The 16987-nt window shown below is 39.6% G+C and overlaps 1 protein-coding gene across 2 annotated transcripts in view; it reads right to left on the bottom strand.

Annotated features, from left to right (window-relative positions):
* Window positions 1-210: 210 nt before the first annotated feature.
* LOC311514432 (uncharacterized protein) overlaps window positions 211-16987 on the bottom strand; it is a 34685-nt gene continuing 17908 nt past the window's right edge. For both annotated transcript variants that reach the window (XM_084616983.1, XM_084616984.1), the window contains 3 exons: window positions 1289-1342; window positions 931-1007; window positions 211-349 (listed from right to left, as the gene is read on the bottom strand). In XM_084616983.1, the coding sequence (XP_084473109.1) occupies window positions 259-349; window positions 931-1007; window positions 1289-1342 (222 nt within the window). In that variant the 3' untranslated portion in view covers window positions 211-258. The remainder of the gene's footprint in view (window positions 350-930; window positions 1008-1288; window positions 1343-16987) is intronic.

The following is a 16987-nucleotide window of genomic DNA, read 5'->3' as shown; positions in this document are numbered from 1 at the left end:
AATAATGAAAGAGAGTGGGAGAGACACTGAAGCACATAGCACACTGGCAAAGTATCACACACAAGCTTTTCTAAAGCATTGTTTCATGTATCTACATTATGTAGTATTTTACTTTTGTATCTGAGATACTGTAAATATCATTTTCACCCTAAATATTAGAAAATTGGAAAATACACTTAGGACTTGGTCCTGATCTTAGATTCTCCACGTGTATGCCAGTGTAGCAGATGATTTAACAAGATGTTCAGCAAAGCATGTTTATCTATTTAAGATGAGGGTTAGACCCATAGGGCACATTTTTCTTCTTTCTTTTTCAAAGTAGTATTCTTCGCATTTGCTTCTGTGTATTCTACGAGCAGTGGCAGAGAAAAAATATCTGAAGTCATGAGTAATTCAATTCAATTCAATCTAGCAAAATTGATTTTGTGAACTAGACTGAACAGCATCACTTAAACCCTTTATACCCATAATCAACATGTGCTGGACTATTTAGACGTGGGTTCTGAGTCTTGTGTAAAATAAAGATGAAATAAATAGAAATACTTGCCTCTAAGCTTTCAAACAAAAAACCTTATCCTTAAATAATGAAATCAAAGTCTAAGTCCTATTATTTCTGAGCATAATGATTCATTTGTAACACTAGATTTCTATCTTCCAGGACAGTAATTCATTTTCAACACTTTTGACACTGTCTCATATGACCTTCTCATAAACTAACTAGAGAACTGTAACCTAGATGTACCTACTGTAAGCTGGGTTGCACAACTGGCTGGAAAACCATACTCAGAGAGTAGTTATCAATGGCTCATAATCAAGCTGGAAGGAAATATTGAGTGGGGTCGCACAGGGATGTGTCCAGTTCTATTCAATATCTTCATAGATTATTTAGAAAATAGCATAGAAAGTGCACTTAACATTTATAGATGATACCTAGATATGAAGTGTTGCAAGCACATTGGAAGAGAGGATTGGAATTCAAAATGATCTTGACAAACTGGAAAAGTGATCTGAAATAAATAGGACAAAATTCAAAAAGACAAATGCAAAGTATTTGCATGTAACAAGGAATAATCAGCTACACAAATACAAAATGGGAAATAATTGCCTAAGAAGGAGTATTGAAGACAAGTATCTGGGGGTTATGATTAACCACAAACTAAATATGAGTCACCAGTGTAATACTGTTGCAAAAAAAGTGATTATCGTTCTGTGATGTATTAGCAGTAGTGTTGTAAGCAAGAAACAAGATGTAATTCTTTCACTCTACCCAGCACTGCTAAGGTCTCACCTGGAGTTTTGTGTCCAGTTCTGGGAAGCATAAGTCAGGAAAGATGTGGAGACACTGGAGAAAGTCCAAAAGAGAGCAATTAAAATTATTAAATATCTTGAAAACATGACCTACGAGGAAAGGTCTTTTTAAAAACATGGGTTTGTATAGCCTGCAGAAGAGAAGACTGAGGGGGAGAGGGGTCTGATAATGATGTAAGCAGTGTCAGGATGAGCTCCACCCTGACATCTGGTGGTGAGGTGTGGCAAGTTGTGGAAAAGAACTTCAGGGGCCGATCTCATTTGCATAGGCACACCCACCACGCCTAGAATGAGACCATAGCTGCCCAAATGGTCACTTTGGCTGCTGTGGGATCCCCAGTGTCTCTGTTATTGGGGCAGGAAGAATAAATTGTTATTACCCTGATTATGGGAACTGTGCTCGGAACTGTACGTGGCCTTTTGTTATGATGGAGGGATTCACCATCAACTAAGTAGCACTCGCTAGGCAAGGGTCATGGGTTCCAAAACTGTGTGAATGGAGAGAGGCTGGGGACAAGTATTAATACTTGGTGGCATGGGCCCCTTGGTGAGGGCCTTACATGCTGATTGCACTTCCTCCTCTCTCCACTGTGGAATATCAGAGCTAATTTTGATTTCATTAGAAGTCTAGTTATAGGCTGCTGAGCTCACTTTGGGCTGACAGTGCACCAGCACTGGGGCTCCCCTACTATAAGTTGAATTCACCTAAAAGCTGAAATCACTGAGTGTTGTGTTAAGTAGTGGGGGAGCCTGAAGATATATTGTGGAGCAGTTTGCGGGACGGCTGGTGAAGCAGTTCGACGCGGAGCAGTGTGTGGATGGCAGGAGCTGCTTGTGGGCCGTGGAGCTGAGTGAAGGAGTTCGTGGGGCGGCTGGCGGAGCGCAGCTGAGCGAAGGAGTTCGTGAGGCGGCTGGTGGAGCGGAGCGCAGCTGAGCGAAGGAGTTTGTGGGGCGGCTGGCGGAGCGGAGCGCAGCTGAGCGAAGGAGTTTGTGGGGCGGCTGGCGGAGTGGAGCGCCGCTATGGAGCTATGGGGCGGTCAGCTTCAGATCACGTAAGGTGCCTCTTACCCCCGTCCCATTTCCACCCAGGTTGGGAGGTAAAGCTCCGCAGATAAACTTTCGAACTCTGGGGCTGCCCTGACCAGGGACAGAGACTTTTGGGGCATTGGACTTTTGGGACTTTGGGTGATTTGGGGTTGCTGGACTCAAGAACCAAAGGGAAAAGGGCATGCCCCAATTTGCCTGGGGTGGGGTTGTTTTTGCTCATGGGTTGTGTTATGAATCCTGTTGGTGGTGTTTCCCCAACATAATGCCACATTGTTTCTCTCTGTTATTAAAAGACTTTTGCTACACTCAGACTATGTGCTTGCGAGAGGGGAAGTATTGCCTCTTGGAGGCGCCCAGTGGGGGTGGTATATATTTGTCCCAGGTCACTGGGTGGGGGCTCGAGCCGGTTTGCATTGTGTTATTGGAATGGAACCCCTAGATATTGAACCCGGCCCTTGTTGCTGCCAACTCTGATGGGCAGAAGGGTTACAATATTCTTCAAGTACTAAGAAGTTGTTGTAAAAAAGGTGATAATTTGTTCTCCTTCAACACTGAGGATAGGACAAGTAGTAATGGGCTTAAATTCTAGCAATGGAGATTTAGGTTAGACAGTTGGAAAAACTTCCTAACTGTAAGGGTAGAGAAGCACTGGAACAAATTACCTGGGAAGGTCGTGGAATCTCTGTTATTGGAGGTTTTTAAGAACAAGTTAGACAAATACCTGCCAGGGATGGTCTAGATCAGTGTCTCTCAACCAGGGGTATAGGTACCTCAGGGGAAGGAGGGGGATACAAAGAGGTCTTTTACGAGGTACATCAACTCATCGAGATATTTGCCTAGTTTTACAACAGGCTACATAAAAAGCATTAGCAAAGTCTGTACAAACTAAAATTTTATACAATGACTGGTTTACACTGTTCTATATACTATACACATACATATATGTGCCCTTGGGACACATGCGGCCTATCAGGATAATCTGATTGTGGGGCGCAAGACATTTTGCTGATGTTGACTGCCTGCAGGCATGGCTCCCCGCAGCTCCCAGTGGCTGCAGTTCGCTGTTCCAGGTCAATGGGAGCTGCGGGAAGTGGCGGCCGCTCACAGCCTGCAAACAGATTACCCTGATGGGCCGCATACAGCCTGTGGGTCATAGGTTGTCCACCACTACTATACACTGAAATGCAAGTACATTTATTTTCCAATTGATTTATTTTATAATTATATGGTAAAAATGAGAAAGTAAGCTATTTTTCAGGAATAGTGTGCTGAGATACTGTGACTGGGATCCCAGGGGTCCCCCGCTGAGGTTGCTCGTTTAGGGCAAACTGCAAAGAATGGGGCAGACAATCCCCAAAACTGGTGGTTATTCCAATACTTAGATCCACCACCTAGACTGGAACTATTGGGTTACATTGTTCACCTCTAACCAGATATAAGTAAACATAGACTACTATAGTCACTATCTTCTAATTCTTTAATAATACAAGTTTACATTTTGAACTTCTAGCCTATCTAACGTGGAATGGCCCTAATTATAATTTACATACTTTTCTATAATGTCTCTAAAGGTTGAATCTGGGTCAAGTAGCAAGCAAGCTGCTTAACCCTTTCTGGCCATGTGTCACAGACACTTTTGCGTGTTTATGTCTGATTTTGTAAGCAAGTAGCTTTTGGGAAACTTGGGAGTACCCAAGCTTTGAAACTTGGGAGTACCCAAGACAAATGAGACTCCTGAAAGGGGTACAGTAGCCTGGAAAAGTTGAGAGTCACTGGCCTAGATAATACTTATGCCTGCCTCAGTGCAGGGGACTGATCTAGATCAGTGGTTCTCAAAGCCACTCCACCGCTTGTTCAAGGAAAGCCCCTGGTGCGCTGGACCGGTTTCTTTACCTGCTGTGTCTGCAGGTTCAGCCGATCGCGGCTCCCACTGGCCACGGTATGCTGCTCCAGGCCAATGGGGGCTGCGGAAGGACGGCCAGCACGTCCCTTGGCTCGTGCCACTTCCTGCAGCCCCATTGGCCTGGAGTAGCGAACCGCAGCCAGGGGGAGCCACGATCGGCTGAACCTGTGGATGCGGCAGGTAAACAAACCGGCCCAGCGCACCAGGGGCTTTCCCTGAACAAGCGGTGGACTGGCTTTGAGAACCACTGGGCTAGATGATATACAGAGATCCCTTCCAATACTATATTTCTGATTTCTATAAAACATAAGTTTTAAAATGTTGTCCTTTGTTTGAGGCATTTTGGATAAAGAAAGAGGAATGATTTGGTCACTGATGTTAGTCTGTCATGCTCAGTACTACAGTCCTGAAGCATAGATAAGTCTTATTGTAGTCAGTGGGGTTCTGTTCCCATTTTGTAGGATTGGTAAATAAATATATATCTATAGTAGCTACTGCAGACCTAAGCTTGAAGGAGAGCATATGTGCAAAACGTGCTTACAAACAAAACCGATGTACATGAGACAATATTAAAAGCATATATTTAAATACTAAAAATATAGGCCCATATTCTCAGTTGCAATCACAGCACAACAGTATGAAGGAACAACACGAGAGCCAATTGTTGCTATGGGAACCAGATCAATTCTCATTCAGGATTCTCACATTCCCTGAGGATTCACTGATGGTGAAATCTGGTCATTTTTGGTCTCCCTTATGAAAAAAGCACCTGAATTGGGCTAGGGAATCTATGTATAGAAAAAAGAAAGTCTTTCAGATGAAGAACTTTGGGCCTAAATCTGTAACTCTTACTCATATGTGTAGTCTCGGTGAGGATAGATGCATGGCAGCAGACTTCTCACGTAAGTAGTCAGGGATGGTGTCCGTAGCCTCTGTTTGCCTGGGAATGGCAACAGGATGGATCACTTAATGATTACCTGTTCTGTTCATTCCCTATGAAGCACCTGGCATTTGACACTGTCAGAAGACAGTATACTGGGCTAGATGGACCTTTGGTCTGACACAGCATGACGATTCTTATGTTTTTATGAATAACATTTGGGAAGCTGAGCCCTAAATTTCCTTATAAGAACTCTATGTTTCTCTTTTTAGTGGATTATTTCTTTGTTTTACTTTCTGTGCTTTACAGAAGGAGACATACTTCTACAAGCTGCCTGATTAGTTAATTTGACTCTGAATCCTTAAAGATCTTTATAGAGAAAATCTCTGAAACCTTCAGCATACCAGTTTTGCTGCATTAAACCAGTGCAAGAAGAATTTGGCATTAATTATTAATCATTAAGGATGGAAAAACATAAGCGGCAGGAACTAAACACTAACATGACTGCCCTCTTCCTGTCTATTTCATTACAATGCTGCAAGTATTTCTGAACATTTGGGAACTGTAAAAGAACATGGTGTTCAATGTTACAAGAAAGGGAAATTGGGTAGGACACTTGTTTCTATTAAAAAAAGAAGCATTGGTATTACTTTGTCTGCAGGGAGATCAATGAAATAATATAGTGCATTTAAATGTTTCATCCAAGAAAAAGAGAACAATATTAATTATAGCCTTTAGCTCTTTTCATGGAACTCCTTTGGTAATTATAGTGCAAGAGAAAGAACAGAAGTAATTTAAAGACATATTTCTTTATAAGAAATCTATTTTTTTTAAACTTACAAAAGGGTACATTTCAAAGGAGGACTTTGTCTTAAAGATGGATCTGCCTTATTTGCACAAAGCCAGTGCAATCATAAATTGTAAAAGGACTTTAAAAATGTTTCTGAGGTTACATTTTATAGCTGCATCAACAGTGGTAGACCTACTTATTGAGGGAATGTTAAGTGATACCAGCACAAATGACAGCTGCAGAAGACTTCAAAGTCATTGCTGGCAAATCATAAATAACAGAGAGAGCATTTTCTGCCATCGTAGTCCTAGGAAATGTTATCTTGAGATATGTTCTTGAATTAATCTTTAGGTGGAAAAAATCTTTTAAGAAGTGGTAACAAGCTCCAGAGGGCCTTATTCTACACATTTTTACATCAGTTTTATGCTGGTTACATTAGTGGAAAGCTGATTAACAACAAGGAGAATCAGTAACTCAGTGGAAAAAGAGAAATCCAGTTCAACTTCTTGAGCTCCGGTTCAACTTGTATTGAAATTAACAGGAGTTTGTTGTTGACTTTAAAAAGGGCGATTTATTTTTATGTGAAACAATTCCTCAAAACATTAGTGCAAAAGATTCCTTAAAAAGATCCTCATTGGCTTCAGCTGATGATCACGTTTTGTCATTGGCTTCAGTGAAACAATTCATGTGACCAAAGACTACTCCCCAGATGAAGCTTGTCATTCTCCCTTATTTTAGGCTCTGGCTTAAAAGCTGCAATAGAACCTTCAGCCTGTAGTGCTAAAAGACAATACTTGCTCTTTGGCCAACTGGAATCTGTTACTTCATCATGTATATCGTTAATAACAATATTCATAAAGTGCCAGTTGGTCAACTGGTGTCTTTTGTGATGGAATTTAAGACTTCTCTGTAAGAAGATTCACTTTAGATTATTGATCAAGAAGAAATCAGATAACTAAGTTTAATCAAGATATGAATTAGAGTTTATACTTCAAAAGATTAACTAGCACTGTTACAGCAAGTGTTAATATAGTTTACACAATCTAGGGAGACAGGTTGCAGCTTCACTGGGTTCCAATTTTTATATCTCTCGAAGAGAGTTTTATAGCCTGCTTGTTTAGAATATTTCACTCACCAATCACATTTTGTGGTTGGTGGCACATTATCCAGTCATGTGTTAATGTTACCTTGTGGTCAATACAACTGGTACAGGTGATATGATTTACTTTTCAAATATATTTTTCCATGTACAATACAAAGCTAATCTGCAAGCAATTTTCCATTGTTCTCTTAGCATAACTATGCGAACTTTCAGGTATTTAACACAGTTTCTCCAATTACATTTGTGTCTACCTACTTATTACTTTCTTGTGGTTTTAGTTACAATTTCATAACTTCTTACTCAAATTGCAGAACCAATCACACTTATTTGCTATTACATATGCAGTTAAAGGTACCTTAGGTAGCTGTTGAAATAGGTTATGAAAATGGGTCATACCACATCATATTCTACATAAGTTTAATATGCTTAAAGTCATGAACACTTTTAGCTCTCTGGACATAACTTGCGAGGGATTCTGGGAGCTCTAGGCCTATATGGCAACAGCTCTTATTTCTTCCCTTTCTTTCCGATTACCAGTCCCCTCCCCCCAACAATTGGGAAATTAAACATGAACACCCCTTCCAAACCTAATGCAGCATTACAGTTGCACAATTAAAGATGGCAGGCCAGGAAATGCTAATAATACACATTTCCCCTCCCCCCCTTACAGGTATGCATTTTGAAACAGTCTTTAAATGCACATTTTATTAGAGATACCCTTTTATCTAAACCTGTGGACAAATGTGTTATGCTCTGCACATTAGTGAGCTATAATGTGTTTATACACTTAGAAGACTGATTCATAATGTAGGTGCCATGTGGATGCATATGTATACACACAGTATTAAAATGGTATGTTCTATTTTAATGTTCATATTCCTTGAAATCTGAATATCCAAACGTGCAGCCACAATGCTACTTTAAAGTATTTTTTGCATTTAATATAGGAAATATTTTATTTTGACTATTGACTGACCATATTTGCTTTCCTAAGTATAAAACCTGTACATTGGGTTAGATATTTGGAAATTTTAATGTATGTAAAGAGCAAATTGCAGAAGAGAAATTTAGTATGAGTCCCGCTGGATTAGCTACAAAGAGACTCCTTTTGGCTCACATGGAAAAGCTGTTGGCCACAAATTCTGGAACAAAACTTATATCCCTTATAGGCCATATCTTGCAGCGTGCAGATGCTTGTGTGTGCAGGAAAGCAACTGGCAGCCATACATTCCCTCACATTAATTGCCAGCTTCCTCAGATACCTGTCTGTAGTTCTTGAAAGGGGGAAAGGAACAATTAGTTGCAAAATAAAACGTTCACTAAGTACCAGAGACATGGTTTCTAGACTGGGAGTATGGTCACACACTCAACCACCTCCACATCTTCTTTTCTCCAGTGCCATACCTTCTGTGCCGCATTACAAAACACAGTACAACCTTCTGATGTATAGAGGGTGGGACAGGTGTATGTGTGTTATGTGGTTACCTCCACAGAATGTGGAGTGACAAACTGGGACTCAGTACTCTGATGTACAAAAGCTATGTTTGACTTTATACCAATTTCCCAACCATACCCAATTGTGGGGCCCACTGGAGCACTAATTTAGAATATTTTTACATTGGTAAGGAGAGCCTTTATATCAGTGGCATAAGAGGAGAATCCTCAGTTTCCCAATAAGTAATGATCCAAAGACTATTGAAATCTATATACTTTTCCCACTGACTTCAACAGATGTTGGCATAGGCACTTAAGGCAGCATTAACGTCCCCTTTAGCCACGAGAATGTGAAAGTGAGCCATAGATTGTGCTTGTATCAGGCACAAGGCCTGTTTGTTTGCTTATGCACCAAATATGGGTGAGGTAATATCTTTTAGTGGACCAATTTCTGTTGTGGCAAGAGACAAGCTTTTGAGTTACACAGAGCTCTCACCTACAGAGGTTGGTCCAATAAAAGATATTACCTCACCCACCTCATCGCTCTAATATCCGGGGACCAACACAGCTAAAACAGCACTGCATACAACAATGTATTTATTGACATAAGTAAAGCACCTCCAGCATCAGCACAGTATCTAAGCTTTTAAACTTTTCCTGTTTGAAATTCAGTGGTTATTTTGCCTGTTTAAGGAGGACAGAATCAGGCCATGGGGAAGTAGACTATTGGGGAGTGGGTTGGCCATCACTGAAACTTGGGTACTGTTTATACTGAATATAGCATTCATACTATATTCAGGCACCAGATGGGTGATGTTACTGATTGGTTAAGTGAACTCTAGTACTTAGCCAGAATATTTAAACCTCTTAACTAGCTTATTATCTGAACCGTGTATGAGGGTAATTTCCATTCAGAACATTTAAGACAGCTATGCTAACACTGGATTGAAAGCATTCCCTTTGAAACATGTACATGTTCCTAATTTAAGTACATATTTTAAACTAATTGCTGAGTGGTGCTTTGTAAACACCTTTAATTTAAAGGAGTACTTGTGGCACCTTAGAGACTAACCAATTTATTTGAGCATGAGCTTTCGTGAGCTACAGCTCACTTCATCGGATGCATACCGTGGAAACTGCAGCAGACTTTATATACACACAGAGAACATGAAACAATACCTCCTCCCACCCCACTGTCCTGCTGGTAATAGCTTATCTAAAGTGATCATCAATAGCCCATAGCTATTACCAGCAGGAGAGTGAGTTTGTGTGTGGGGGGGTGGAGGGTGAGAAAACCTGGATTTGTGCTGGAAATGGCCCAACTTGATGATCACTTTAGGCCCAACTTGATGATCACTTTAGATAAGCTATTACCAGCAGGACAGTGGGGTGGGAGGAGGTATTGTTTCATGTTCTCTGTGTGTATATAAAGTCTGCTGCAGTTTCCACGGTATGCATCCGATGAAGTGAGCTGTAGCTCACGAAAGCTCATGCTCAAATAAATTGGTTAGTCTCTAAGGTGCCACAAGTCCTCCTTTTCTTTTTGCGAATACAGACTAACACGGCTGTTACTCTGAAACCTTTAATTTATTAGCAGTGTCTGTTCAGAAAGTGCAAAGTCACAAGTGAGCGGGCAAGAAATCGATACTGCATTTTGTGCTATCCACATCACATTCTAGTGACAGACAAGTAAATATATGTTGACCTACTGAGAACTGTTCTGGACTAGCCACCATTGTATTCACTTGATCTAGGAAAGTTTAACTATCTATTACTAACTGAACACAAGAATACGTTTCCTGCCAGCTACTCACCTTCTTCAACAAACATTTCCTTATCAAATAATGACACCCTGCATGCATGCTAGTTTCAGTTGCACTTTGTGAGGTATTTTAGGGTTTTGTGATTTTATTATTTTTCTTGAAACAGTATTTTTTGATGGAAAATAGTTTGGACAAAAGTGTCCCAACTGGTTCTACTCATGGTGATAAGACAATAAATAAAGTACAAAGAACAACAAAAATGATGAAAGGTCTAGAAAACACGACCTAGGAGGGAAGATTGAGAGAACTGGGTTTGTTTAGTCTGGAGAAAAGAGGACTTAGACATGACAACAGTTTTCAAGTACATAAAAGGTTTTTACAAGGAGGGAGGAGGAAAAACCATCTTCTCCTTAACCTCTGAGGATAGGACAAGTAGCAATAGATTTAAATTGCAGAAAGTGTAGATGCTAAACTACTAATGGACTGATACAGCAAACCCTTACTTACGCAAATAGTTTTGCTGGCTTTTAGGCCTGCTAACATGACTGAGAGCTTGCAGGAGCAGGCCACTTGTCAAAACACTTTAATTGTGGTATCCAGGAGTAAAGAATTATACCTTTACATTTACTATATTGTGATATAGTATCCTCTACCAATATTTTCTCTACCAAACAACTACACTTTTACTATTACAGTGTCATTCTGTTCTCAAATTATTAGTCTCAATCTCTCAGACACACTAACCTCAAACATACGCATCAGTAGCAGGCATTAATACATAATTTTTTATATCATGTTTCAAGACTGCTCAGAACAACAAGCTAGTTAGTGCTGAATCCATTTAATAATGTATTTTGTAAAAGAAAAACAGTGATGGAAATAAAAATTGACCTTTAGTTCTTTGAATTAGTGTTCCTTTGCAGTACAAGTAATTATTTCTGACTCTAATTTTACTATTTGGTTTGTGAAACAGTACCAGGCAAATGTATATCTATTTTTTTCACAATGTTAAAAAATAAATAAGAACTAAATAATTCTATTACATAGTGGTTTAATGTTGTTATAATCACTCTGAGTTATGTTATTTCTGTACTGCATTTTTATTACTTGTTCATTGTTATTAAAATTGTTTATCCAAGTATGTTAGAATATTTTTCTATGTATCAAAAATGAACTATGTTCATCCACAGGTACTGATTAAAGATATGATCTGTACTCACATAACTTTACTTAAAAATTGGAGGTGAAGCTAGGTAAAAATGTGTTGCTATTTACAAGGAACAAAAAAACCCTTTTTGTCTTAATGAGCCCAACTACATTTTAGTAGAAATAAACATATTATATAATGCAAATATAAATGTATCGCACAACTGGAAGAACATTCCCAGAAGCCGATATCTTCTTATACATATCTTGCATAATCACACTTTCCTTGACTCATCACCATCAATACTAGAACGTTAGATAGCAATGTTCTGACTCTTTCCCTTAACACTCATCTGCTGCTCCAAGGGTCTGATCGGATACCACTAAAATAAGTTTGTTCATCTCTAAGATGCCACAAGTACTCCTTTTCTTTTTAATGGGAATTTTGTCATTCACTTTAAGGGATGCAGGTTTGAACCTTAAATGGGGTGCAGACAGAGAATCTGTCCATCTTTGGGTATGTCTATACAGAGGAATCTGTGCATGGGCTAGCCTACCTAAACTAGCTTGAATCTAGCTAATGACAGTAGTGAAGACAATGCAATGAAGACCTTAGAGCAGGCTAGTGAGTCAAGTGGTTTGGTGGATGTGATTGCAGAGCCTTCGGCCATTATCTTTCAAAACTCATGATGATCGGGCGAGGTCCTGGATGACTGGAAAAAGGCTAATGTAGTGCCCATCTTTGAAAAAGGGAGGGAGGAGGATCCAGGGAACTACAGGCCAGTCAGCCTCACCTCAGTCCCTGGAAAAATCATGGAGCAGGTCCTCAAGGAATCAGTTTTGAAGCACTTCGAGGAGAGGAAAGTGATCAGGAACAGTCAGCATGGATTCACCAAGGACAAGTCATGCATGATTAACCTAATTGCTTTCTGTGATGAGATAACTGGCTCTGTGGATGAGGGGAAAGCAGTGGACATGTTATTCCCTGACTTAGCAAAGCTTTTGATACAGTCTCTCACAGTATTCTTGCCAGCAAGTTAAAGTAGTATGGGCTGGATGAAAGGACTATAAGGTGGATACAAAGCTGGCTAGATCATCGGGCTCAACGATGATCAATGGCTCCATGTCTAGTTGGCAGCTGGTATCAAGTGGAGTGCCCCAAGGGTCGGTCCTGGGGCCGGTTTTGTTCAATATCTTCATTAATGATCTGGAGGATGGTGTGGATTGCACCCTCAGCAAGTTTGCAGAGGACACTAAACTGGGAGGAGTGGTAGATACTCTGAATGGTAGGGTTAGGATACAGAGGGTCCTAGACAAATTAGAGGATTGGGCCAAAAGAAATCTGATGAGGTTCAACAAGGACAAGTGCAGAGTCCTGCACTTAGGAAGAAAGAATCCAATGCACTGCTACAGATTGGGGACTGAGTGGCTAGGCAGCAGTTCTGCAGAAAAGGACCTAGGGGTTACAGTGGACGAGAAGCTGGATATGAGTCAACAGTGTGTCCTTGTTGCCAAAAAGGCGAACGGCACTTTGGACTGTATAAGTAGGAGCATTGCCAGCAGATCGAGGAACGTGATCATTCCCCTCTATTCGGCACTGGGGAGGCCTCATCTGTAGTACTGTGTCCAGTTTTGGACCCCACACAACAAGAACAATGTGAAAAAATTGGAAAGATTCCAGAGAAGGGCAACAAAAATGATTAGGGGCTGGAGCACATGACTTATGAGGAGAGGCTGAGGGAACTGGGATTGTTTAGTCTGCAGAAGAGGAGAACGAGGGAGGATTTGATAGCTGCTTTAAACTACCTGAAATGAGGTTACAAAGAGGATGTATCTAGACTTTTCTCAGTGGTACCAGATGACAGAACAAGGAGTAATGGTCTCAAGTTGCAGTGGGGGAGGTTTAGGTTGGATATTAGGAAAAACTGTTTCACTAGGAGGGTGGTGAAGCACTGGAATGGGTTACATAGGGAGGTGGTGGAATCTCCTTCCTTAGAGGTTAAGGTCAGGCTTGACAAAGCCCTGGCTGGGATGATTTAGTTGGGGACTGGTCCTGCTTTGAGCAGGGTGTTGGACTAGATGACCTCCTGCGGTCCCTTCCCACCCTGATATTCTATGATTCTGTGTACATGTAAGGGGCTAGGATCAATTCCATGCTTCTACTATCTGTGTTGAAGCCTAATCTGTGCTGTTTTCATGGCTATTACCCACATTAGTTAGATTTCAGAGTGGTAGCCGTGTTGGTCTGTATCAGCAAAAAGAATGAGGAGTACTTGTGGGACCTTAGACACTAACAAATTTATTTGAGCATAAGCTTTTGTGGGCTAAAACCCACTTCATTGGATGCATGCAGTGGAAAATACAGTAGGAAGATGTATATACACACAGATACTCACACCTTCTTGTCAACTGTTGGAAATGGGTCATCCAAGGTTTTTTTTGTTTGTTTTTCTGCTGCTGCTAATAGCTCACCTTAACTGATCACTCTGGTTATAGTGGGTATGATAACACCCATTTTTTCATGTTCTCTGTGATATATATCTACCTATCTTCCGACTGTATTTTCCACTAAATGGATCGGATGAAGTGAGCTGTAGCCCACGAAAGCTTATGCTCAAATAAATGTGTTAGTCTCTAAGGTGCCACAAGTCCTCCTCGTTCTTTCCACATGAGTTAGATTCAACTTAGTTTGGATAGGGTAGTCTGCATCTTTTGCTGGGTAGACATACCCTTTGTCACATAGCATCTCCTTCTCTTTCCACAACCCAGTTACTTCTTTTAATAACAATTAAATTAGGCTGCAGCTACGTATATTTAATTCTGCTTGAATTTTTTTTAACTGAACAGTTTGCTGTCAGAAAATGCAGTTTTGTCAAAATTGAAATGTTTCAGAGACAAATGTTGATTTCAACAACATTTTCCATAGGAAATATCAAAATAATCATTTTTATTTTCTCATTTCAACAACATCAGAATGTTACATTTCAATAATGTAAAACCATCTCATTTTGACTATTATTTTCCTTAATTTTGTTTCAACTTTTACATGATATTAAAATATATAATATTTTATATTTAATATACTATGTTTAAACATTATTAGAACAAAATGTCTCTACCTTATCAAAAACAAACACACAAATCAGTTACTTTCAAAATGTATGTTTCACAGGAAAAATCTAAATTTTGACCTTTTGTTATAATTCAGAATAATTCTCACAGAGTGGGGATTCCATTTTCCAAAAAGATCTACTTAATTTATATTCTTAATTTTTTAGATTATGAGTTCAAGATTTGTGTCTAAATATTTTCTCCAGTGTTTAACAACTTAGCTTTGAGATAAACCATTTACAGAAAGTCCACTAAATCATACTTTGTAAAAGGCCTGATCTAAAAGCCCACTAAAGTTGATGAAAGACAGTTGACTTCAGAAAGCTTTGGATCAAGCCCTTAATCAGACAGTACGTATTTTACCCATACCTTGAAAGATAGCTTATTAAAAAGAAAGAGAAGAACCAAGTCTGCTGAATGAACATAGGGGAATGAGTCACCAGCAGATTGAATGACTAGTTTTATCATTCAAAATGTATTAAATGTATTACCTGGAGGAGGACTTTGGTAGTGAATGACCCATATGTCTTTCTTTCCTGAACTATGGAGATTTTCTTTTTGTGGCACAGGACAGTCACTAGGTGTGATTAAGTTTAAGGATGCATGTGATGCTACTGCTTAAGTGATTGCGTGGATATAGGAATGATGCATAGAGATGGAACTTGAAGCATAATCAAGCTGCTCCTTAAAAAAAAAAAAAAACTTGCTTGGCAACCATGCACTAGGGCAAAGGCTCAAGTAATTTTTCAGTGGGCACAATGCCATCCTAACAGATTGGCATGAGCATAAGCATCTAAGTGACCGCACTATACACACATTAAGTATGGTTGTTGAGATCAGGGTTCCCACCTGGGAGTGTCTAAATGACTGCCTATCCTGAACTTTCCTGCCTGTGTTTCTGAGGATATGCAACAATAATTTAACAATCAATTTTAAGTGTCAAAATTATATCTTAAAAATTAACTTTTAGTTCAAATAAAAATCCACCTAAGTGTAAACTGGGGTAGAAGATCATCTGGACTCTACCTGCATTCTGTGGTCTGTGGACTATAAATGGCTGCTTGTATAGATGACATAATTATTGTATAGCATGAAAAATAATCAGACTAGCCATATGGAAGTTAAGACACATTATGTTTGGTCTCTGTTATGTTCTGTTGATTTTTAATCAGATTGTTTGGTTAATGTACGGCATCCAGATGTCTTAGCAATGGCAACAATAAAAAGTCTAAAAGAAAATCTATTTCAAATGATCTTTGTTCTGCCACAGAAACTACCTGGTGCATAAGACATATTTTTTAACGGGAGAACCACGTCCTCATTGCATCTCGGGATTGGCCCCATAATTTGTGAATATTCTGTGAATACATTTGTAACTATGAAGGACCAGATTTTATGATGGTGTAACTTCATTGCCATCAGTGGAGTTACACTAGAAAAGAATTTGAAGGAAAGGCATTTTGCTACCTGTGCTTTGTATCTGCAAATAATATTTTTAGTAAGAATTTGTAGTCACAGGACCAGGTTTGTTAACAAGTTAAATGGACAATTGTTTACGGAGATATGTATACAATGTATATGTATACTACTTCAAGCCAGAGGATGCAGCAGCACCCCCAATATCCTTGAGTTCCAGCACTTATGTGTGTACATGCATTTAACACAATTGTGGGTTTGTGCAAACAGGACCAAATGGATAATTATGGTCATTTTCACATAGCTACTTTCTTTTTGTGCCTAATCATAGCAATTGCATGCACATTTTGCACACACAGTTGTTGCATGCCTGAACGGTTTACAACTTTAGCTGATGGTTCTGGAAAAAAAGTCTTAAGAAATTGGAAGCTGACATCAGATTCCGCTGTGCCTTTTGAGAAATTGAAATATCAAGTTACAGAGGAAGCTCAACTGAAATAATTTAGAGATGGTAATTACCTTCATATTATTGTTATTATAGTTCTCATTCACACACCATGGAGCAGAAAATAAGAGTCTTAGACTCATAGAATCCTTTAAAGATATAGTTAAGATTTCCCACAGTGAGTTTCTGTGTGACACCTCATTGAGGAAATTAGTAAACAGATAATAGCAGTCATCTAGCTACACATCTGGAAGTCATAACAATTTACAAAACACTGTTTTTATATATAAGTGCACATTTAAATTTATATCTGGTTGATATCTACAAATCTCTGTATTTCATTAAAGAGTTATTTATGTGCCCCACAATGTCAGTCGACCTTTTTAGATACAAAAACTCCCTAAGAGTCTGGACTCTAATACTATCAAAAGTATATTTCAGATGCTCTAGGTGGAGCATGAGGTCAGGGCAGAAGCACAGGCAAAATCAATGACAAGTGTGACAAAGCTCGGTCCTTGTCTCCGTGGGTCCTGCGTTTCCTGGTGGATTTCGCTAGCCTCAGAGGCTCACTGTGACCCTCCATGTAACCCTTCTCTCTCTAGAGACAAGGCTCACAGTCTCCTGAGCCATTTTCATCAGAAG

The sequence above is a fragment of the Lepidochelys olivacea genome, assembly GCF_965140295.1.
Source record: "Lepidochelys olivacea isolate rLepOli2 genome assembly, chromosome: 1".
NCBI classification, from domain to species: Eukaryota; Metazoa; Chordata; order Testudines; family Cheloniidae; genus Lepidochelys; species Lepidochelys olivacea.
Note: the sequence above shows the minus strand (reverse complement) of the source record. Positions and strands in the feature narration are given on the sequence as shown.